General features: G+C 39.5%; 1 protein-coding gene across 4 annotated transcripts in view; it reads left to right on the forward strand.

Annotated features, from left to right (window-relative positions):
* The window catches only part of TECRL (trans-2,3-enoyl-CoA reductase like), a 47,281-nt gene extending 24,382 nt beyond the window's left edge, over positions 1-22,899 (forward strand). For 2 of the 4 annotated variants that reach the window (XM_034416308.3, XM_060691763.2), the window contains 6 exons: positions 4,073-4,145; positions 5,626-5,669; positions 7,300-7,357; positions 10,012-10,097; positions 21,046-21,091; positions 21,796-22,899. In XM_034416308.3, coding sequence (XP_034272199.1) covers positions 4,073-4,145; positions 5,626-5,669; positions 7,300-7,357; positions 10,012-10,097; positions 21,046-21,091; positions 21,796-21,920 — 432 coding nt within the window. In that variant the 3' untranslated portion in view covers positions 21,921-22,899. Of the gene's footprint in view, positions 1-4,072; positions 4,146-5,625; positions 5,670-7,299; positions 7,358-10,011; positions 10,098-20,178; positions 21,092-21,795 lie in introns of those variants that run through there. The other 2 variants (XR_015733877.1, XM_034416310.3) reach the window with 2 other exon arrangements.
* The last annotated feature ends 912 nt before the right edge of the window (positions 22,900-23,811 follow it).

Consider the following 23,811-nt stretch of genomic DNA (forward strand, 5'->3'; position numbering starts at 1 on the left):
ATAACTGATATGGTTGCACAACAATTAAAGAAGGTCAAGAACTGAAGTGCACCTGGCCTGGACGAACTGCATGGATACTAGTTAAAACACCTGACCAGCCTCCATCACAGCATGGCCACTAATTTGATGAAATGCTTCAAAATGCAACAAGCGAAGAATGCTTAACAGCTGGCTGAACATACTTGATAAAGGGCACAGAACTAAGCAACTATCGCCCAATCACTTGTCTGCCAACAACATTCAAACTTTTGACAAAAGTACAGGTAAATTCAGTATTCAATCATCAGATGGAAAACTGTTTGTATCCAGTAGAACAAAAAGGATATTACAAAAAAATCAAGAGGAACAAAAGATCAGCTATTCATTGACAAAATGGTACTTAAAAAATGGAAAACGAACAAGAACAAATTTAAATATGGCGCGGATAGATTACAAGAAGACATTTGACTCACCGCACCACAGCTGGATTAACTCCTGTCTGAAAAAATTTGGAATCAGCAAAAATATTTGTATATTTCTGAAAGCAAATACACAAAAATGGAAAATAGTTCTAACAGCAAATGGGGAGAACATTGGTGAAGTCAACATCAGTTGAGGAATCTTCCAAGGGGACTCACTTTCGCCACTACTGTTCAATATCGCATTAATTTCACTGACAATAATCCTACAAAACACAAAACTGGGCTACCAAATCTCAAGCCAACATGGCAAGATAAACCATCTACTATACATGGATGATTTAAAACGGTATGCAAAAAGCCCCACTGAACTTGAATCAATACATCCACGAAGTGATGTCAACAGGTTGTACCTGCAAGAAGAATAGGGGAGCATGGTACCATGTCCAAGAATTTTACAAAACATATCAAGAAATTGCAGCTTCCCGCAATAACACCAGCAGAACTGCAAAAAACTGTGCTACTTGGAACATCGTATATTTTAAGAAGATACTTGGTTGATACCTAGGACTCTGTCAGCAACCTGTATCAACCATTAGCACCAATCAATGGTACTTATGATATATTTCTAAATGTTCAGTTGACTGAGTCAATAAAAGAATAACAACAACAACAACAACAACAATAATAGTAAAAAAATAAAAGTCAGAATAATATACTATGATTGGTGGAGGATTAACAGTGTGCAGTTAAAGTTTGCCTAATTTTATGCACAGCATAGCAGAATTTGGCTATATTCAGAGAAATTACTTCACACTGATCTGATAACAGTAGTTGCACATGAAAAAGGTCAATTTTCCCAGATATTTTATTAGATAAGATTGAGTGTATGAGTTCTTATAGAAGATACATTATAGTAGAACATGAGCTACAATTTCAGTGACCCTTTGTCCTCAGGGCACAGTCTCAAGTCATATATATTTTTTTGTATCGGTCTTGCTGTGGGAAGTACGTTGCAAAGTGTTAAGGTTAATGCCTTTGGATTTTGGGATGGTTATTTGATATAAATATCTTGCTGCTTTTAAACGGCTAGTTTGATTGCTCAAATAAACATTCTTGGGAAAAGCAGCCCAATCTTATTAGATTTCCAGATCTTTAATACATTGTTTAAGTGCACTAAGGGCATACTCATACCCCATCATTAAAAGCACTTCCCTGCAAAATTTTGCAGAACCAGTGATGTTGGAAACATGGGAAAAAATATGGGTCCAGAATGTTAAATTTACAGTCGCAGAATTTGAGGGAAAATTTTTATAAAATGTTTTATAGGTGGCATTTAGATCCTAAGAAACTGTCGTGTATGTATCCTAATGTTCAACCAAAATGTTGGAGATGTGATTGCTTAAATGCCACATATTATCATATATGGTGGACCTGCAAGAAAGTGAAGGCTTTTTGGATAAAAATTTGGTGGGTTATGCAAAATGTTTTGAAGAAAAAACTTCAGTTTTCTCCACAATTGTTTTTATTGGGTATAGTTAAGGGTTTTACATTGGGTGAAACAAAGCTGATATTGTATATGGTGACAGCAGCAAGATTATTGATAGGTCAATATTGGAAAAATGATATTATGCCCACTATTGAAGAATGGACTTTGAAGATGGCCAGTTTTGCAGATATGGCGAAGATCTCAGCATATTTAAAAGATCGGACTCAAGAGATTTATGTATGGGAGTGGAAGAAGTGGATAGACTTTGTGCAGAATAAATATCAAACTAGGAAATATCAGATAGCTTTTAGCTGAATGTATTATGCAGGGATAGATTAATTAAATTCTATGAAGATATAAACAGTACACAGGGGGTGGAGGGGTTCAAGTTTCATAAAATGTGGTTTTGATTTGGATTTCATTCTGAGGAAGTCCTGGGGGGAGGGGAGGGTTAGGGAGGGCTTGGGGGGGAAATTGGGGAGAAAATGTATTTGTAAAACTTTTTAAATAAAAAAAATTAAAAAAAAGAATGGATACTAAAAGTAGTGAACTTAGCAGAGATGGCCAAAATTTCAGCGTATTTGAAGGATCACTCAAATGAAAGATATATATTGGAATGGAGAAGATGGATTGACTATATTCAAAACAAATATTGGACTAAAAAGCTTCAAATAGCTTATGAATGAAATCAACTTTTTCTTTTTGAATTATGTTTTGTTAGTTGAAAGGGGAGTTAGAAAGCAAGAGGGAATTAAGAGCCTACAGAAAGTTAGCATATTTTAGTTTATGTTTGTTAAATGTTATACCCTGTATTTGCTCTGGGAAGTCCCGGGTGGGGGGAGGTGGGTTGGAGGGAGAGAGGGGATGGGGGGTGGGGGGTGGGTGGAGGAGGGAAGGGGGGGAGGAGGGATGGGGAAAAATAGTTGTAATATTTGATAAAACTTTTTAATAAAAAAAAATGTAGTAAAAAAAAAAAGCACTTCCCTGGAGAGATCAAAATACTGAAGTTTTTGTGAGATGGTCCTCAACTATATTGATTTGAAATTGTCTTCTATAAGGAGAGAACCCAGTAAGGAAAACGGGTAGCTTTAACCAATGTACACAAATGTAAATCCGTGCACCTGTTTCTCCCTCCTTAGTACTGTATTTGAGATGCAGTGCACTACCTGAAATATGGCTCTTAGGAATTTGGATTGCAACCTTTGCAACGGAATGAAAGAGGAGTAAGGTCCCAACTGAGCACCAAAGAGTAATTGTGCATTAACCTTAGCTGGATATATCTTCAATGCTGCTAGAATATGTGCCTCTCTGGAAAAATAAAAAGATTCAATTGCTACCACTGTTGGGGGGGGGCATAGTATGATGGGCACTGCATTTAGTGCAGGAAGCAATAATAGTGTATTAAATGTAGTGCCTCCTTTGGAGGAATATGAGATATCATAATATCCATATTATTTGATTGCCTCAGAGAGATAACATATCTCTGAGATCTTTACTTAATAGCAATCTTACCAAATAAGATTACCAACTCCCACGAAGTTTAATTTGGGATATATATACTTTTGAACAGAAAATGGACCTCTTCAATAGTTTTTAGTGTCCACTCATAAAGATGCAACAGTCCTTTGGGTAAAAAAAAATGTAAAAGATCAGAAACTATCTGTATTCTGTTTATTCTGTTTCTGTGATGTTCTTTCTGATATGATAGTTAAAAGAAAGAGTGTTATTCATCATACAAGGAAACTCTCTGTAGAACAATTTCAACCTAGTACTTCTTTTAGAGTCATGAAAGGTATTTGTGCTCTTTTTTTTTTTATTGCAAAAGTTTTACAATTACATTTTCACCCCTTTCCCCCCCCGCCTCCCCCCCCAGACTTCCCAACCTCCCTAACCCTCCCTAACCCTCCCCTCCCCCCAGACTTCCCTATAATATACTCATACTCATAAAAAACCCTTAATATAACACTTATATATAAACTTGAACCCCTCCCTCCCCTGTATAATTTTTTTCTTTACCTCATTACATTAAAATATTTCCAATACATTATTTTCAAATAAAAGCTATTTGATACTTTCTAGTTTGATATTTGTTCTGATATTTGTTTGTAAAAAAAAAATAGCATCAAAATAGTTGTATATTCTATATCAAAATCTATATTATAATTACCTGTATTTTCCATTATAGGGCTGTGCTTTTTACTGGGGATTTACTTCTTGGTTTGCTTACTACATCAACCACCCCCAGTATACTCCTCCATGTAAGTAGAACAGAGGGATGTGCTTAAGTAATAGATCTAGATAGCATTCTTTTGGCATTTTCTCATGACTGAAAGTGATTCACTTTTGCATTGGCATTTTTTATAAAAAAAATAACTTTTACAGTGAAAATACTTATTTTTATAAACATTTGCTAGCAGAGGAACTCCATCCCATACTTCGTCTCTGTCTAATATTGCTAATGCTAATATTGCTAATATTATAATGTGGGAAAGCAATATAATTTTTCCTGTTATGTGGGGCAATACTACTGCATAATGTTTTGATGTAGAGGCCATAAATATTATAACATAATTACAGATGGAGAAACATAGTTGATCTCTCTGAACTGATCCAGTCTGTGGTCCATCCTGGGGTGGGGTCTGGGCTTCCCATCAGATATTTAATAGATTTGAAGGAAAAAAGAGAACAAGATGAAATATATTGTTAATAATGAAAAAGATAAGGGATCAGGGTTGCCTGAATTCCACAATGGAAAACATTAAATTGAAAATGAATTCAGCAATAGAGAGAGATGAAGGAATTGGAAGGGAGGAGGAAGGAGAGAGAGGGATGGAAGAGTAGGAAGGAAGGAAGGGAAGGGAAAGCAGAGTAGGAGAGAAGGTAAGACGGGGGAAGAGAGGAGGAGAAGGAGAAGGGAAGGGGAAGTAGAAAAGAGAAGAAGGTGGGGAAAGAAAGGTGGGGAAGGAGAAGAGGGAGAGGTTAGGTTTGAGGAGAAAGATTGCTGTATAATAAAAAAAGATGAAGTGGAAGGAAGGCAGCTCTGAACAAACAAATATAAATATATTAAGAAAAAGAATGAATTGTTTAAGAATAAAAGAGGATAAATATGCACAAATAGTAAAGTTAGAATTTAGGGATAAATGAAGAAGGTGTTTATGTATGCAAGTATAGAAATACTGAGATATATTCAAAAAAAAAAGGAAAGGAGGGAAGACGATATTGACAAAATCAAAAAATGTAATTGAATAAAATATATTTGAATTTGACTAATTGTATAAGATAAGAAACGATCAACACTCTGTTCAAACAAAAAAAAAGAAAAATATGGGTGAAGGTGGGAGAGGAGAAAAAAAAACCCAATAAAATTTGTTTTTTAAAAAAAGATATTTAATAGCTTAATTGGTTTATTCCAAAATAGTATGTCTGAAATGGACTAATCCAATAAACTGTAGGAAATCTGTAGCAAAATAATAATTATGTATGTAATATAGATCAGTTTTTTTGTTTCCTTTTGTTGGGTTAAATACGTAGAAATATATTGAGTTAAATATTGTGAATTAAGCATTTGTTTTTGAGTACATATCAATGAACAAATCACAGTAATATCAAAGAATTAAGTTTCCAAACAGACAAAATCCTGTGAATTATATATCAATTATATATTATTGTAGATACTAAAATGTTTCTCTAGTATCTACAATCATCTAAGACTAATGTATGGTTTTATATACTTTCTAGCATTTGGAAACAAGCAAGTTTCTTTTGCTACCTTTGGATTTCTGGTAAGTAGAGGCAAGCAGCTGGAGAATAAATATAAGTGTGGAAAATATCTAATACCATATTTTTTGGAGTATAAGACGCACCTTTTCCCCCCTAAATTTGATTTGATTAAGATTAGAGATGAGGATGAAGGGTAATATTGGGTTTTAAAAAAAAATAGATGAGGAATAAATATGGCAAAAAGGAAATATAGAAACTGTAAATTTAATTGAAATGACTAAACACTGTTTAAATTTGTGAACCAGCCAAATACTCTGTTCAAAGAAAATACATTGTATGTTTGTATATGTGTTTGTCTAAAATTTTTTAAAAACTTTAAAAAAAAAACCCAAAAAGATAGGTGCGCCTTATATTCCGAAAAATACGGTAAATGTCTTTAGGGGAATGACACATGTGGAGGATTTTTTTAAAGGTTCCTTTGAAGGCCCTATGTTTTATATTATCTGAATTTTTTTCCGAATTGAAACTTAAAAGCTGCCATTCTAATGTTGGTATCAAAACTATAGTAGTTGGTCATGTTAGAATTTTAAACCAAGAAAAAAGGTATACTACATACAAAGAGCTTATTCATAAACTGCAACGTTTTAAGGTTAAAAAGTTTTAATTTGCTAAGTCAGGAAAATTCAAGGTGATTGCAAGCTATGCAGCAGAAAGCAAGCAATGCTTAGCTAATTACATGTATTTATCTTTATAAGTCACAACATGAGAACCAACTGCATAAGTCAGGGATGGTTCCAAATGAGACTCTTGTTTTGAAATCACTGTGCGGCCATCCTTAATAGGATTTTATCAAAGGCCAAGATATCACTGCCTTCCATTTGGAACATTAGCTTATTTTCTCATGTTTAGTCCATCTTACCTTCTCCCTACCCCACTTTTTAAACAAGAAAATGTACAGCCTTACAAGTGTTGTAATTGATAGTCTAACACATTTTTGGTTGGAATTTTTATTCATTTAAGCTGGGAACCTCAATGTATTTAATGCTAAATGCTACTTAACTCTGGGGCCAGCACACTAGCTATTGATAGCTATATATTAGAAGCATAATATTTAATAAAAACAGCAGTGAGTACTCCATAAATCACTAGTAAAGAAAGCCTAGAGGACACAGTTCATGTTGTTACTGTAGGAAAATTGTTATATTTTGTAAAGAACATATTTATTTTTGTTTATATTCTTGACAGCCATATTCTTGAACAGTTTGAGAATATAAATAGGGCTTCCCTGCCCTAACCTGAATTTACTAGGCTCTCCAGATAATATATCAACAGGTTCGGTGGTGGGTTTCAAATTTTTTTACTACCGGTTCTGTGAGTGTGGCTTTTGGGCGTGGCATGGCTTTGTGGGCGTGGCAAGGGAAGGATACTGTAAAATCTCCATTCCCACCCCACTCCAGGGGAAGGTTACTGCAAAATCCCCATTTCCTTCCGATCAACTGGGACTTGGGAGGCAGAGAATAGATAGGGGCGGGGCCAGTCAGAATTTTTACTACCGGTTCTCCGAACTACTCAAAATTTCTGCTACCAGTTCTCCAGAACTGGTCAGAACCTGGTGCAACCACCTCTGAACAGGTTACAATATTATAGTGTCCAACTGTACAAAAAATTGAATACATTTGAAATATTTTGCAGGTATGTGAAGCTGGAAATCATTTTATCAACGCGGCTTTGGTTCATCAAAACCAGTCAGGTTTGTAGTTATTTTTCAGTTCCTAACTTTTAATATTTTTCATAGCATTATTCTTGATGTTTGAGAAATAGTTTGAGTATTGTAAATTACCTTATGCAAACAGAGAATTGGTCAAAGACAGTGTTTCTTTCTGGTTCTCTAGCGTCTTCTCTTAATGTTGGCAGGAGGCCTACTAATTGAAAATGTTCTCTTGTAGTTCTCTTGTACTTCCTGATCTTGAAAATGTTCTCTTGTAATTCCTGATCTTCTTGAATCTATCTAAAAGCCTGTTTATTAATTATATGGTGAAGATAGTTTGAAAATTTTGGAACAAAAGTCAAGCCTTATCACTCAGAAAGTTAAGCCTCCATACAAAGACTGATTATAGAATGCCTGTGTTCTGAAAATGCTGATTGAATATTATTATAAATACATATTATTTGCATTTCTGAATGATGAAGAAAATGTATGTGGTTATTAAAAGTCAGCACCAACTTGATGGCATATAATCATACTTCTGAAATGTTGAAGATGGACAAAATTAATTCGTTATTCTTTGAAGAATCTTGGAAAAGCAGTCTAAAATATGGTGTGCATTGGCTTATTTATTTCTTTAATTCACCTTTATTATTTTTATAAATAATTCAAGGTGGCAAACATAATGCTTCTTCCTCCTATTTTCCACATAGCAATAACATTTTTAGGTGGTTTGGGCTGAGAGTGAGTGACTGGTCATAGTCCCCCTCTCAGTTTTCATGCCTAAGGCAGGTCAAAAACTCAGTTTGCTGATTTCTAGGCCAATACTTTAACCACTTTACTAAACTGAACATAGTCACAATCAAAAAAGTATCCACATAATGCTAAACTTTATTTTATCAGAACAGTTGACTCCATTGACTTACTGAAACATTAAGAATCTTATAGTATTAATGTATATACAGTATATTATTTATAGTAAAGTATAGTTGCAGATTTCCCAAATGTTATGCTCTTTAAATGTATTCCCAGCATTAGGGTTGACTCAGCCTTCCATCCTTCTGAGGTGAGTAAAATGAGGACCCAAATTGTTGGGGGCATTATGCTGACTCTGTAAACCACTTAGACAGGGCTGTAAAGCACTGTAAAGAGGTATATAAATAAGTGCTATTGCTATTGCTATTGCTATTACTATTACTAACAAGGCACAAACTAGATGGTACTATGCAAGAAAGTCTTCATCTGAAATCAGAACAAGAAGCAATGGATAGAAACTTGTAAATGGAGATCCAACCTGAAACTAAGGAAAAGTTCCCTGGTAGTGAGAAAAATTAACCAATGGCTTGACTCTTGAAGTTGACGATACATCATTATTGGAGGTTTTCAATAAAAGATTGGACGACCATTTGGCCTGAATGCTATAAACCCTCCTGACATGGGCAGGGGATTGGACTACATAGGACCTCCAGCCCTATGATTCTAAGAAGAATAATAATAAAATCACTGTGGCCTCCTAGATTGAAAAGTTTTGGACATTCTAGAGCAGCCTTCCTTGCATAGTACTATCTATTTTGTGCCTTGTTGTTATGATAGGAATTTCAGTCCAATACTGTACATTTAAAGAACCCAACATTTGGGAAATCTGCAACTATACTGTATTTACTATAAATACTATACTATATATACTATTTACATTTAAATACTATTTATATACATATAAATTTAGAAATATATATATATATGTATTTGTGTGTGTGTATATACATATATATAATAATATTTTAGGTATATAGTATGGAAATATGGTTGCAGGAATCGGATATGTCTAGTCTTGTAAAAAGAAGGACTAGGAATGACATGATAGCAGTGTTCCAACATTTGAGGGACTGTCACAGGAAGAGGAAGTCAACCTATTTTCAAAGCACTAGAAAGCAGGACAAGAAAAATGGATGGAAACTAATCAAAGAGAGAAACAACCTAGAACTAAGGAGAAATTTCCCAACAGTGAGAACAATCAACCAGCTTGCCTTCAGAAGTTGTGGGTACTCCATCATTGGAGGCTTTTAAGAAGAGACTGGACAGCCATTTCTCTGAAATGGTATAGGGTTCTCCTCCTTGAGCAAGGGGTTCGACTAAATAGACCTCCAAAGACCTCCCTTTGGAGTTTGTTTTTCTGTTACTACACCATAAATACATTAGTAAGACTCTTAATGCTGGCTCATACTTAAATGGTGGTCCACTAAGATACCTAGATCTTTCTCACAGTAACTACTGTTGAGCAAGGTGCCACATACTCTATACCTGTATTTGATTTTTCCAGTCTATGTGTAGGAGATTTTTTTTCTCATCATCTTATGGTAATATTGTTACTTTAAATAAGTACACATTCATAACGCACATTCTACTCTGACAGCGCTAAACTTAAATACTTTGAATGAATATAGTTTCTTTCCTGGAATCCTGTATAAACTTATAAAATGTAGGAGAATCTTTTGAATGTCCATCCAAGCTATGGGAAATCACAATAGTTAAAGAGCAGTTGGAATTGAATTACATTTATAACATAAATACATGAATACAAAATAAACTTATGATGAAAATATTTTTTCTGTAAATGAAAGTAGATATGCATACAATGAAATAAATAAATCTCTTCTAATTCATGAACTCAATATTTTCCTTTTTCTTTTTTCCAACAGGAAATAAAGTATCTTTTCCAAGTCCAACACTCAATCCTTTCACATGGATTTTTACACTTGTTTCCTGTCCAAATTACACATATGAGGTATCCTTCCTTCCTTCCTTCCTTCCTTCCTTCCTTCCTTCCTTCCTTCCTCCCTCCCTCCCTCCCTCCCTCCCTCCCTCCAAACAATTGATTGTTAAAATGGTCAATAATTTATCAAAAAGTGCTTACAGTAGTTTAATAATGGAAGAGAATATTGCTAATTATGATGTTATCTATTTTGGTAAAGAAAATAACTAAGTTTGGAGAGCACCAGTGATTCCATAGTAATAATATTCATGTCTTGATTACGCAGTCAACCTACATTCCGATCAATATGCCAGTCATATTTTTCAAATGGCTGATAATTCTTTTCATATTTCCTCCTCCTTCAACTTTCTGGAATTGTTCCTTTAACAATGAACCTTATAGTTCTGCTGCTTTTGGACTTTTTGCCTTCTAGTCATTAGATTATTCATACATGTCAAAGACACACCATGACATTTGAGTGGCCTGCCAGCATTCACCAACACCTGACAACACTTGTTCTCAAAAACATGCCCACTCTTGCTTGATTTTCAGAGGTTGTTGAGGTTTCACAAGAATGTGATGTGATATTGCACAATCTCTGGAAGTCACACTAGAGGGCTAACCTCTTGCATACTCTGAAGCGTCTGAGAATCAGGCAAGAATTCACACAATTTTTGGAGGCTGCAAAGGTCATAGAAGAGCATTTTCTGAAGTTCTTTCAAAAACAAATGCCTTGGGTTACCCAGGGCAGCTTCGGCTATGCCACAGGAATCTGTCAATACAAAAAGAACATTGCCTTAATGTAAACATGAAAAATGTGACAGATCTTAAGGGGTGCTGGGTCATGAGGGCAATTGCACCATTCTCGAAGACATGGGGTGCTAGGGATGGCATCAGAATAACAATAGGCCACCCTTATAGACAAGTGGCTGTCCCATATCTTCTTAAAAGCTCCAGTGATGGAGCACCCACAACCTTTGAAGGCAAGCTGTTCCACTGGTTAATTGTTCTCACTGTTAGAAAATTTCTCCTTAGTTCTAAGTTGCTTCTCTCCTTAATTAGTTACCATCCATCGTTTCTTCTCTTGCCTTCTAGTGCTTTGGAAAATATGTTGACTCTCTCTTCTTTGTGACAGTCCCCCAAATATTGGAACTGCTATGATGTCACCTCTAGTCTTTCTTTTCACTAGACCAAACATATCCAATTCCTGCAACTGTTCTTCCTGATTTAGCCTCCAGCCCCCTAATAAACTTGGTTGCTTTTTTTGCACTCTTTCCAGAGTCTCAACATCTTTTTTATAATGTGGTGACCAAACATGGATTTAGTATTCTAAGTATGATCTTACTAAGGCTTTATAAAGAGGTACTAATAATTCATGTGATCTTGATTCTATTCCTCTTTTTTGGCTGCTGCTGCATGCTGCTGGCTCATATTTAAGTGATTGTCCACTAGGACTCCACCATCCCTCTTGAAGTTCTTACTATTGAGCCAGGTACTCCCTACTCTATATCTGTGCATTTGTTTTTGGGGTTTTTTTTTGCCTAAGTATATAACTTTACTTTTCTCTTCATTGAATTTCATAATGACTACATGTTGACTGTCGTTTGTCAGTCAATTACAATTACAAATCCGTATGGTGGTGATACTAACCAAGAAGCAGGTTGTTGTGTACTTTGTCAAATGCCTTACTGAAATCCAAGTAAACTATGTCCACTGCATTTCACTCAGTGGTGGGATTCAGCCAGTTTGCACCTATTTGGGAGAACCAGTTGTTAACTTTCTAAGCAGTTCGGAGAACCGGTTGTTGGAAGAAATCTCCTTTTGTTTTTTTTCCCATTTTACATGGCTAATCCTGTAAGGAAGGCAGGAAGTAAACATTCTGGTGTTGTTTCTAGCCTAATCTTTATTGCCCTGCTTACAGAAACTGCCTCTCTCGTTAACCCTTATTACATTGTAACAGCTAAGACAAAGCACCCATCGACGTGAATAATGTTGAGTGGGCCACACCCACACGGTCACATGACCACCGAGCCATGCCTACCCAGCTGGTCATTAGGGCAGAGAACCAATTGTTAAATTATTTGAATCCCACCATTTCATTGGTCCTCTAATTTAGGCACTTTGTCAAAGAATGAAGTAAGATTTGTTTGGCATGATTTGTTTTTGGCAAACCTGTGTTGGCTTCTGATTACAACTTTGCTTGTTTCTATGTTTTTTCAGATCTGTTGCTTGATTATGTTTTTCAGGATCTTCCCAGACTGATTGGTCTGTAGTTTCTTGGATAAGTTTTTTTCCCCTTTTTTGAAGATGGGAACCACATCAGCTCTTTCCCAGCCCTCTGGTAGTTTCTTGGTGCTCCAGGATCTTTGAAAGATATGATTCAATGGTTCTAAGATCACATCTGCCAGCTCCTTTAGATCTCTGGAATGTAATCCATCAGGTCCTGGTGATTTGAAGTCATCTAGAGTGGATAGGTGTTCTCTTACCATTTTCTTACTTATTTTCATTTGTATTCTTAGTCTGTATTTTATTGTTATGTTCTTGGTAGGTTGGGCTTATTATCTTTTTGTGCAAAGACAGATGCCAAGAATGAATTAAACAGTTCTGCTTTCTCTCTACTGCCTATTTCTTTCTTGTCATCGTCTCTCATTAGTGGACTGATTGTTTCCTTGACCTTTTTTTTCTTGTTTTTTTATATGTTGAAAGAATTTTTTTATTATTATTTGCGAGTCTTAGCTTTCCTGACTTCATCTTTGCAAGTGCAGGCTATTTGTTGGCATTTTGCCTTAGTAATATGTCCCTCTTTCCATATTTTGTACCTGTACTTTTTGTCTTTCAGTTTATGAGAGAGTTCTTTGTATAGTTATTCTTGTTTTTCTTTTTCAGTGGTTTTGAGCTGGAATGGGCTTTTGTAATTCTATTTTTCAGAGTTTTCCAAGCTTCTTGAATTGTTTTCCCCTTTAAGATTTTAATCCATTGAATCCTTCACAAACTCTCTGTAATTTTGTTAAAATCAGTTCTTTTAAAGGCTGAGGCACTGTTTATGTTCTGATGTTTGCATTTGCATTATACTGAATTTCAATATGACAGGATCACTCTTACCCAAAGTTTCAGCAACTTTAACCCTCTCTATCATTTCTTCTCTGTTAGTATTAGGTCCAGTAAAACTGTCTCTCCAATTCCCTCCTCTATCTTTCAGATGACAAAGTTGTCATCTAGATTAGTCAGGAACCTGTTTAATCTCCCACTTTATGCAGAATTTGTTTCCCAGTTGATATCAGGGTAGTTAAATTCCTCCAATACTACTGTGGTAGTGATACATTGTTAACTAGTTAGCAAAAAGTTCATCTATTTCATCTGCTTGGTTGGTTGGCCTGTAGTATACACCTATGGAAATGTTATTTCTTTTTCTTTATATATTGATCCATATGCATTCTAGGAGCCTTTCATTCTGGATTTTGTACATCTCTGTAAAGATGTAGTGATCTCTTGAATATAATGCAACTCCACCTCCTCTTTTGATAGGTCTATTTCTTTTGAACAGTTTGTATCCTTCCATCAGTATATTCCACTCATCCATTTCATTCCACTAAATTTTGATAATGGTAACTACATCATACTTGCCATTGTGTACTAGTATTTCAAGTTCATTTTGTTTGTTCTCAAACTTCGATCATTTGAATATAAGCATTTGAATCCTTTATGGCTGATCATGGGTAGGCTTCCTATATCTGAGTTTTTCTTCCTTCTCATCTGTCAAGACTAACTTGAACTTTCAGCTATATTCCACTTTGCTTGCAGCTTCACAAAAGGGTGGTGGTGGTGATGGTGGAGTGGAATGCAAGGGTGGGGAGAATGGCATCCAAGCATCATCAATTTCCATGAGACATTGCTCCCCCCGCCCCCAAGGACACCCAGAGCAGATGTCACAGCGCGATCGGCTGGTTCCCAAAATAAAATGAACAAAAATGATTGTTGGATGTAATGACTGTGGGTATCCCATGGGGAAAGGGGAAATGAACTATGTGTGCATTTGCATGGGAAGCTCAGAACTGGTTTCATTTCTTCTGTGTCAATGTGGATTTATTCAGTAAAGTTTATACTCTTAGTAAAATAATGTCCCAGGAGTTTCTTTTTCTGGATTTGCCAACTGGACAGTTGACTTTAAACTAACTCTCTTGGTAGCAGCCTACCTGGACCCCACTGTCGAAGGAACAGAAGGGGGTGTGAAGCCAGGGAAGCCAGAGCAACAGCCCACGCTAAAAGGGAAAAAGCAATGGAAGGACTGTATTTCGGCACCAGGGGCCAGTGGGTGAGCTATGTGGGGAAAGTGGCAGAAGCAGAGAATCAGCCTATCCCCCCTGAAGTCATGGTGATCCAGGGAGGAACTGGAAGGCTAGGTGAACAGCTGAGCAGGATGATCCAACCAAATGGAAGTTCCTAGCCACAGCTGTAGTCCATTGATTGACTAGCTGAGGCAGAAGGTCTGGGGAGCCATCTCACTGAAAGCATGGTCACAGGAGTTGGGGGCCATTAAACCATCGCCTCCCCTCCTCTCCTGCAACTGATGGTGCCAATTCAACCGGAGTCCCCCACCAAGGGACAATGGCTCCCATCCCAGCTGCAGCCACATTGAGGGGGCAGGCATTGGCACACGCAGCCCCAGTGACAGCTAGTATATCCATTCAGGTGCCCCTGGCTGTAGTGGGGTTGCCACCTGGATACATCCTACTGCGAGAGTACCAACTGCCATCTCCCTTACCAGTCCAATTCAATGGGCGACCCACGAACTTGGCTTACTTCGTGACTCAAGTCTGGAACTACATGGAGCGCCATGAAACGATGAACCTAGATGAGCGTACCTAGGTCAATGCCATTATGTCAAACCTGGAGGAGGATCCAGCAGGATAGCTTCTGTCTCTCCATGTCAAGGGAGCTCCAGAGCTGTAAGACCAGAATAGATGTTGTGAGACAGATTTGAAGATCCCACAGCAGCCCAGTGTGCAGAAACCCACATCCTTTCCCTGCAGCAAAGCAAGTGGCCGGAGGCAGAGTACATCCAAGATTTTCATAGCCTGGCAGCTCACCTAAGAGATTGGCCCGAATGTATGCTGGTCTACCTTTCTGGGAAGGCCTAAACAAGGAGCTGTATCACAACTGCCTGCCCAGGGTGTGTGTGCCCCGTGACCTTCCAGCATGGTACCAGTTAGCCACAAATGTGGAGCTTGACCTGATGGAGTACCGGGAGCATGTTTCACATGAGAGCCAGTCCCACTGAATGCTCAAGAGATGTCCAGTGCTCCTTGGAGGGAGAGAAGGTGGATCCCCTACCAAGGGGGAGAAGCCCTGCTGGATCCTGGGACCGTATTTCTGATGTGGGAAGGACATTTGGTGCCCTCCTCATGAGTAAAGGGGGGCCTTATAGCCTTTTTGGACTCGGGGTTTACTCAGTACCTAATTAGCCTTCAGACAGTGGAGAAACTAAGATTGAGACTGAGGAAGTTAAAGCAACCCATATGATTCTCCTGTTAGATGTCTCATTTATGGGAGGGACACCAGCAATGTGCCTAATGGAGCCAGTGAACTTCAGGGCTGGGACTCACATAGAGACTATTCATTTTTTTGGGCTCCTGGAATGATGAGACCATGGTCCTAGAACTAGCTTGCTTGAAGAAATGGAATCCATCAGTAGATTGGGACAGCAACAAGTGGCAAATAAGGAAGAAAATGGCTAGCCAGCAGGAGCCAGAAAAAACACTGAACGCCAGTTAGGAAACTAAAAGTGGAGTAAACGAAACCCTTAAAGGAAGCAAGAAGTTAGAGCTGCTCGTTCTTTGAGTACTGTGACCTAACAGAGGTGTTCAGTGAAAGGGAATCAGACATACTCCCACAATCCCACAGACTGTGCTATTGAAATCTTACCAGGTACTAAATTACTCAAGCCAAAGATGTATTCCATTATGCCGAAGAAGATGAAGGAACTTTGGGGGATCATAGACAAGAAGTTAGCCAGGGGATTTATCCAGGGGATTTATTCTTGTCTTTAATTTTAAAGACAAGAAAGATGGGTCTCTCAGATTATGCATAGATTACAGAGGATTAAATTCATATGCATGACCAATATGTATCCCCTCCCCCTCATGAATGACATGTTAGGCTACCTAGCCAAGAGGAAAATCTTTATTAAGCTGGACTTGAGGAAAGCCTATTACTTAGTGAGGATTAAAAAGGTGGATGAGTTGAAAACTACATTCAACTGCCTTCTGTGTTGTTATCAATTTCGGATTATGCCATTTGGACTCCAAGGGGCACCAGCAGTATTCATACAATTAATAAATGAGTTCCTACATGAACACCTGTACAAAAGGGTGCTGATATAATTGGATGACATTCCAATTTATACTGAGACCATGGAAGAGCATGCAAGGCTAATGAGAGTAGTTCTTGTGAAGCTGCGCAAAGCCCAGCTATATGCAAAGCAATCTAAATATGACTTCCACAAGACCAGTCTAGACTACCTGAGGTACCACATCTCCAAGGGTGGGGTGGAGATGGACCTGGCCAAGATGAGAGCAATCCTGGATTGGAAGGGCTCTTGAACCAGGAAGCAATTGCACAGCTTCCTGGGATTCATGAACTTTTATTGGCAGTTCATCCCAGTGGTGAAATCTAAAAATTGTTGCTACCGGTTCTGTGGGCGTGGCTTGGTGGGCGTGGCTTGGTGGTCATGTGACCGGATGGGCATGGCTAACTTGACATCATATACGTTACTCACTGTTAGAGCCAGGAGCTGCACATTCTGAAGCACATTCTGCCCTTCTGAAGCCCCCAATGCTTTGAGTTTCCCTCTGCCATCTGTCTTGACTGCTCAAGCAAATCTTGGAGCCTTCTCTTGCCCTGCTCTCCATCCCGGAGGGCCGCACATCCCCCCCGCCATTCCTCCATACAAACCGCCACCCCATTTCTGCAAAGGCAGAGCCCCCTCTGCAGGGCGAACCAAAGAGAGGAGGGGGATACTGCAGTAAAGGCCGCCTTCCACCCATGCCCCTGTGCCAGCTCCACAGGGCTTGGGTCTCCAAAGCAGCCCATTGGATTCCCACCCACCCAGCCACCTGCCTGCTCTCTTTGACTGCTGGTGCCACTCCAGGAACTCAGTCCATGGAGTCCAGCGCTCTGGGGGAAGTAGGCTCAGCCATGCTGCCGCTTCCCAGCAGTGAAGAAGCAGAGTGAGGGGAGAGGGCCAGGCCTGGCTGTGCCACCGCAGAGCCCGCAGCACTTTCCCTTCGGCCTGGGCAGTGGCGCTTACCCAAGTGGGCTAGTGTGGGTAGCCCTTCATCTTGGCGCTCCCTTGCCTGCCACCATCGTTCTCATCCCCCTCCTTCCCCACATGGCTGCAGACATCTGCGTTCCCAAAGCAACCTCCCGAAGCAACCCCACTGCTGTTCACTTTCGTTTCGCAGTGGGAGAAGGAAGAAATCAAACCGCGGCAGCATGGTGGTACCCTGGGAGGGCAGGCAGGACCCGAGGCAGAGGGGAAGGCAAGCAGGCAGCTGGTGGCCAAAGGGCCCACAGAAGCTGAGCGCGCCTGGCCCAAAAGGCGAGCAAGCCTCACTATGTCCCTCCAAGGAGCCGAGCGAGTGGGTCTCCCTCCTCCCTCGCCACCAGTATCGTCCTTACCTTCTAGATCCTCTGCTGGCATACTCAGGATGCCCAACAGACCCAGTGTGTTGGTAAGGCTGACAGCAGGTGGCCCTTGGTGAAGATGCAGCCGCTGCTCTGGGGCTGAGAGGAGTGCCGGCACTGCGGTGGTGCTCCGGGAGGGCAGGCAGATATCCCGGCCCCAGGGTTGCTGCAGATGTCCTGGGGCAGCCCAGCAGCGGTGTCTCCACCAAGGGCCTCCCGCCCACCCACTGGCCAGGCCGGACTGGACACCAACCTCGGAAGTCAAGCAGGCATAGGGGACTGCCGGGAAGGCAGCGTGGAAGGCAGGCAAGCATGGCAGGGCTGTGGGGAAGGGAGTAGGCTGCTAGCTCCCTTCCTCACAGCCCTGCCATGCTTGCCTGCCTTCCACGTGGCCTTCTGCTTGCCTGCCTTTGTAAGCTGGCCCCCAGGATGCTGGGAATGCAGCGTGGAAGGCAGGCAAGCATGGCAGGGCTGTGGGCTGCGGACTGTCTCGGGGGCATGGCCAACCAGCGATTGCTACCAGTTCAGTGAACTAGCCCCAATATCTGCTACTGGTTTGCCCGAACCAGTCCAAACTGGTAGCATTTCACCCCTGGTTCATCCCCATATTTATCCAGATAGCCCCATCCATCCAGCCCCAACTTGCTCAAGACGGAAGTGAAACCCAAACCAAGTCAGCCACTAAATTGCTCTATCAAATGCCAGACAGCCTCTGAAAAGCTGAAGTGGCTCTTTGCTGCTGAGCTGGTCTTGAAGCATCCAAACCCAGATGAGCCTTTTGTGATCCAGGCAGATGCCAGTAATGTGGCAGAAGGGGCAGTTTTACTCCAGAGGAATGAAAAGGGACAGTTGCAACCATGTGCCTACAAATCTCACAAATTGTCTGATACTGAGAGGCAGTGGACTATCTGGGAGAAGGAAACTTACATGGTCTGATGGGCTCTTCTCACCTGGAGGCAGTAAGATTCCATTCAAAGTGTGGACGGACCACAAGAACCTGGAAGCATTAAAGGCACCAAGCAAGCTATCCCCTAAGCAGGTCAAGGGGCTCAGTATTTTAACTGCTTCAATTTTACCCTTCTCTATTTGCAGGGTGGGAAGAATTTCTTAGCCGATGCCCTGTCTCACATGCCCCAATACAGAAGTACCTGAGAGGAGATAGTTAATGCCATTATCCCATCCAGGCAGTTTGCAGCCCAGCGCTTGCTAGGCTCCCCAAAGCTAAAAGATGCTTTGGGGATGGATGAATAGTTCCAAAGACATAAAGATGACCTGTTGATGAAGGAGGGCATGGCCTGGAAGAGGAGTAAATTGTACATTGCAGCCAGCCAGAGAACTTTGGTCGTGCAGAGGAACCATGATAGAAAATCCACAGGGAATTTTGGGTTTGTGAAGACCCTTCACCTGGTGAAGAGACAGTTCTGGTGGCTGAAGATGAAAAAGGATACAGAAACCTATGTTGCCAGCTGTCCTGTGTTTGCCTCCATGAACCACCTACCTGGGAAGCCTCCAGGCTTGCTACAGTCGGTAGCCAACCCAGTTAGCCCATGGGAGGAGATATCTATGGACTTTATCATGGAGCTGACTGAGAGTGCTGGGAACACAGTAATTTGGATTGTCCTTGGCCTGTTTTCAAAGCAAGAACACTTTATGGTTTGTCTGAGATTATATAAATTATCAGCAGACTAATTGGGCTGAGCTTCTGCCTTTCACAGAAGTGGCATATAGCAACTCGGTGCACAACAGCATAGGTTTTATCCCTTTCAAAGTGGCCACAGGGACTGAGTTCGTACTCATGCCAGAGCTCCCACAGGAAGCTCTGGCCTCAGTGTCATTAGCCGACTGGATAAATACTCTAAAAGCCATATAGTCTGCCATGCATGAAGCACTAATAGAGCTAGTGAAAGTCAAAAAAGGCAAGCAGATCGGAAAAGGACCCCCCAAAGGGAATTTAGAGTGCGGGATAAAGTGTATTTGTCCACCAAGTATCTAAACCTCAGACACCCTTATAAAAAGTTAGGTCTCAAATACAGAGGACCTTTCCAAATTGTCTAGATCGTGAATCCGAAGTTAAACTTGCCAAGAAGGCGAGTTCATCTGGTATTTCATTGTGGTCTTTTAAAACCCTTTCAGGGATCTGGGTTTAGGCCAGTCAAAGAACCATCTCCTCCTCTCATCCTGGTTAAGGGTGAGGAGCACTATGAGATCAAAATGATTCTCGATTCCAGATATCAGAGGGAAAATTAAAGTACTTAGTACAATACAAAGGCTAACCATCAGCAGATGCTGAGTGGATGGCTGCACCGTATGTTAGGACAATGAGGTTAATTAAGAGGTTTTAAAAGGAGGTACCCTCAATGGCCCCAATAAGGAATGTAGCAGTAATTGGGTTGTAAATAATAATGTATTTGTATGTTTATTGTTATTTCAGGTCTGCCCTTCTTCTGGGGGGGTCGGCATGTCAAGACAGACTCGAACTTTCACCTATATTCTGCTTTGCTCGCAACTTGACAAAGAATAGGGAGGTGGTGGAGTGGACTGCAAGGGTGGGGGGAATGGCATCCAAGCATCATTGATTCCCGTGAGACATTGCTCCCCCCTCAAGGACACCCAGAGCAGATGTCACAACGTGATCGGCTGGTTTCCAAAACAAAATGAACAGAAGTGATTGGTGGACATAATGGACTGGGGTGGACTGTGAGGAAAGAGGAAATGAACTCTGTGTGCATTTGCACAGGAAGCCCAGAACTGGTTTCTCTGCTTCTGTGCCAATGTGGATTTATTCAGTAAAGTTTATACTCTTGGTAAAATAATGTCCCAGGAGTTTCTTTTTCTGGATTCGCCAACTCAGCAGTTGACACCATCATTCCCTACCTCATTGTTTGATTGGTTATCTTGGGGTTTATACTTGGGATTAGATCTTAAAGATCCTAAGGACTGGTCACCCTCCCAGATTTAGTTTAAAGTCCTTTTGATAAATCAAGGCCTTTATGTTAGATTCAGCCTTGGTGCAGCTACCAAGTGCCTCTGTTCAGGGTGGTATAGATGTAGGAGGGAGATGGAGAATTGTTTCACTTTCTTTTGTGAGTGACTGAGTGTGATATGCCTGCAGTCATGTTAGGTTTGTTCCAAACTTTTGAGCTGAAAAAGTTTGCTAGCACTGCCCTAGATCGTGCCTGGGGAAATGGAACAGCTTCCACTGAAGCCTAATCTGAGCCCAACAATTCAGCCAAAATAAAAAAAAGAAGGTACTTTTATTGCCACCTGGTGAAGGTTTTTTCTTTTATTCCTATAATAGATTGGCTCTTGGTTGTGTTTTACAGTGATGACACAAACTCTGCCAGGTAAGAATACATGTGATTTGTATTAATTAAGAACTATGTAACAGATGACTCCTTTCATCTTCCACATAACCAAGCAGAATAAGAATCTGTTTAGAATTTATTTCTATTATTGTCTTAATTCAACAACATTAATTTTTTAGAGTTAGCCTTTTTAGACAAAGGCACACTTGCAATTTTGGGAACACGTGATGGAAATGAAAATGGCTGGCAAAAAAAAAAAAAAAGTTGCCATGATTGTTAATTCAAATGCCCACTTACCAGAAAATAAAGTAGCCCTCCAAAAATGAACTTCAACTTAGGGAAACCAAGAACATATCTTATAAAATAGGATATTAAAGGCTAGTTGCTTGCAGTGTGTGCAGTATTTAATTTAATTTCTCTCCATTAATAATTTTTTTGATCCAACAGTAAGGAACATTTCAATAATAAGGTTTTTCCTTTCAAATCAGGGAATTTGAGGAAGCATTATTTTTAAATAGGCAATGTTCAGTAAACATGGAAGCTACTAAAAATAAAATCTCATCAGACTACTTCCAAAAATGCATGAATTCCATCTAGGATCTTGCCCCTTCACTTAAGCTGTAATGCAGTAAAGATCTTCCCCAATTCTAAAACAACCTTGTATGGATGGTGAGGGTGGGCAAGAGAAAATATATTTTCTGACAATGCCCCAGTTGACCAGCAATTTCCTTCTTTTTCTTTAGTTGGTGTTTTTGCATTACTAATGTCAATCCAGATGGTACAATGGGCTCGAAAGAAGCACCAACTGTATCTGAAGAAATCTATTACACACAGGTGGAGAAAAGCTATGATTCCCCTTATATTATGAATGTACATGAAAGCGGTTTGTACTATCCTGGTCAGTTGAAAGTAGTGTAAATACAATTCATTCTGTTCTTCAAGGGAAACATAGTAGAACATTGATTCATTTATTCAAATGTGTTAAAAAAAAAAAACAAATCAAGGCGAAGACAATTAGATATATGAAAGAATTTTTAGATATATAAATTTAGATATTTGAAAGACTCACCAAGAGATAACCTTGACACCAGATTACTCTTTGATGGTTTGGGCAGCAAAAGTGACACACTCAATTTCACAAAGCCATAAATCAAGGACAGTACGTATGCTTCAACCAGCTCTATCTTCTCAAAATGGCTTCTTTGCATGTACAAACTAGATGAGCAAGCTGGTCCATGGCTTAAAAATGAAAAGTTGCTTTGCTTCACAATTAACCTTCAAGAACTGGTTTCTTCCATGATTCATAAAAGCAAAGGACCCATTTGGAGTTCCACTCACTGATATTTGGTCTGACATCTTATAAAGCTATTTCTATCAAACTAATTGTCTGGCTGTGTAAGCCTTACAGGTAGCCTTTTTTAACTACTTTTGAAACTTAGTTAAGAAAATCAACAGCAACAATTAATCTAATGCAAACATGGGAGAAAGCTCCCCAAACTTGCTGTAACTTACTTCCAATAATAGTTGATTTAATAAGTAACCATTATGGTAGGTTTAAAGAGTGAGTATGAGATTAAGAACAGAAAATGCTATTTTTCATGTCTTAAAAATTATGTTTCGCTTAATGAACATGAGAAATATGGTGAAATTGTTTGCAGTAATGAGGAATGATTAGATAATGGGATATAAATTGCTTGGATTTTAAATTTGAAGAAGTTATAATGCTTCGTTCAATCAATTTGCATGTAAATTATATATAATACAGTATTTTTTCTTATTAAATTGATTAAGTGTAAATTTGACGCAGAAACTATTAAGTCAATAAATTAAACCATATTCTTTCCCTACCTTTTCTGGAAATTGTATCAATTTTGTTTTTAAAAAGTTACTTTTGAAACACCTTGCATTAACATTTCTAAATATACAGCATTTTTCTTTTGAAAGTTTATTGGATATCATTAATACATACAGTAGTCCAATTCAGAAAGTGGAGATAGGTTCAGCTTTTTAAATATGATTGTATAGTAATCTGTAACTGGGCCACATTCTTACCCAAGAGTCCTGGTGGCTCAGAAGTTAGAATGCGGTATGGTAGGCAAATTCTGCCCACAGCCTGGAGTTCAACCCTGATGGGGCACAAGGTTAACTTAGCCTTCCATCCTCCCATGGCCAATAAAACAAGGATCCAGATTGTTGGGGGCAGTATGCTGATATTGTAAACCACCCAGAGAGTGCTGTAAAGCACTATGAAGCTGTATACTCCAGGAATATTATGATTAGGAAAGTCTTTCTGTCTAATTGAGGAGGAACATGAGCTGTCAGCCCAGCAACACACATTTATAGCAGCTCCACTCAGTTTTATTATTTTATTACATAATTAGCTTTTTAGTACTTTTACTGGACTTATTTTTACTTAACTAACTTTGTTTGGATGAAATAACGATGAAGACAAATTTACAGATAACAGATTTTGATTGGAATTGATAGTTATGGGGAAAAGAAAGAAACACCATGGTGTTAGCCTGGGACATTTCCCTTGTTTGAACTCTGCAAAACAGTCAAGACCTGAGGAGCACTTCACGTGAAAGAGAACTGTAAGTAAAGCAAATTTAAGAAGCAGATACTCCTGTCCTTTAAGCAGTCTATCATCCCTATGATCAGTAGTGGGATTCAAATAATATAACCAGTTCTCTACCCTGGCTGGGTGATCATGTGACTGGGTGGCCATGGCCAACTCACGTCACTCACCATGCCCGACC

Source organism: Pantherophis guttatus, chromosome 4, assembly GCF_059756535.1.
Source record: "Pantherophis guttatus breed Tessera chromosome 4, ASM5975653v1, whole genome shotgun sequence".
Lineage (NCBI taxonomy): Eukaryota > Metazoa > Chordata > Lepidosauria > Squamata > Colubridae > Pantherophis > Pantherophis guttatus.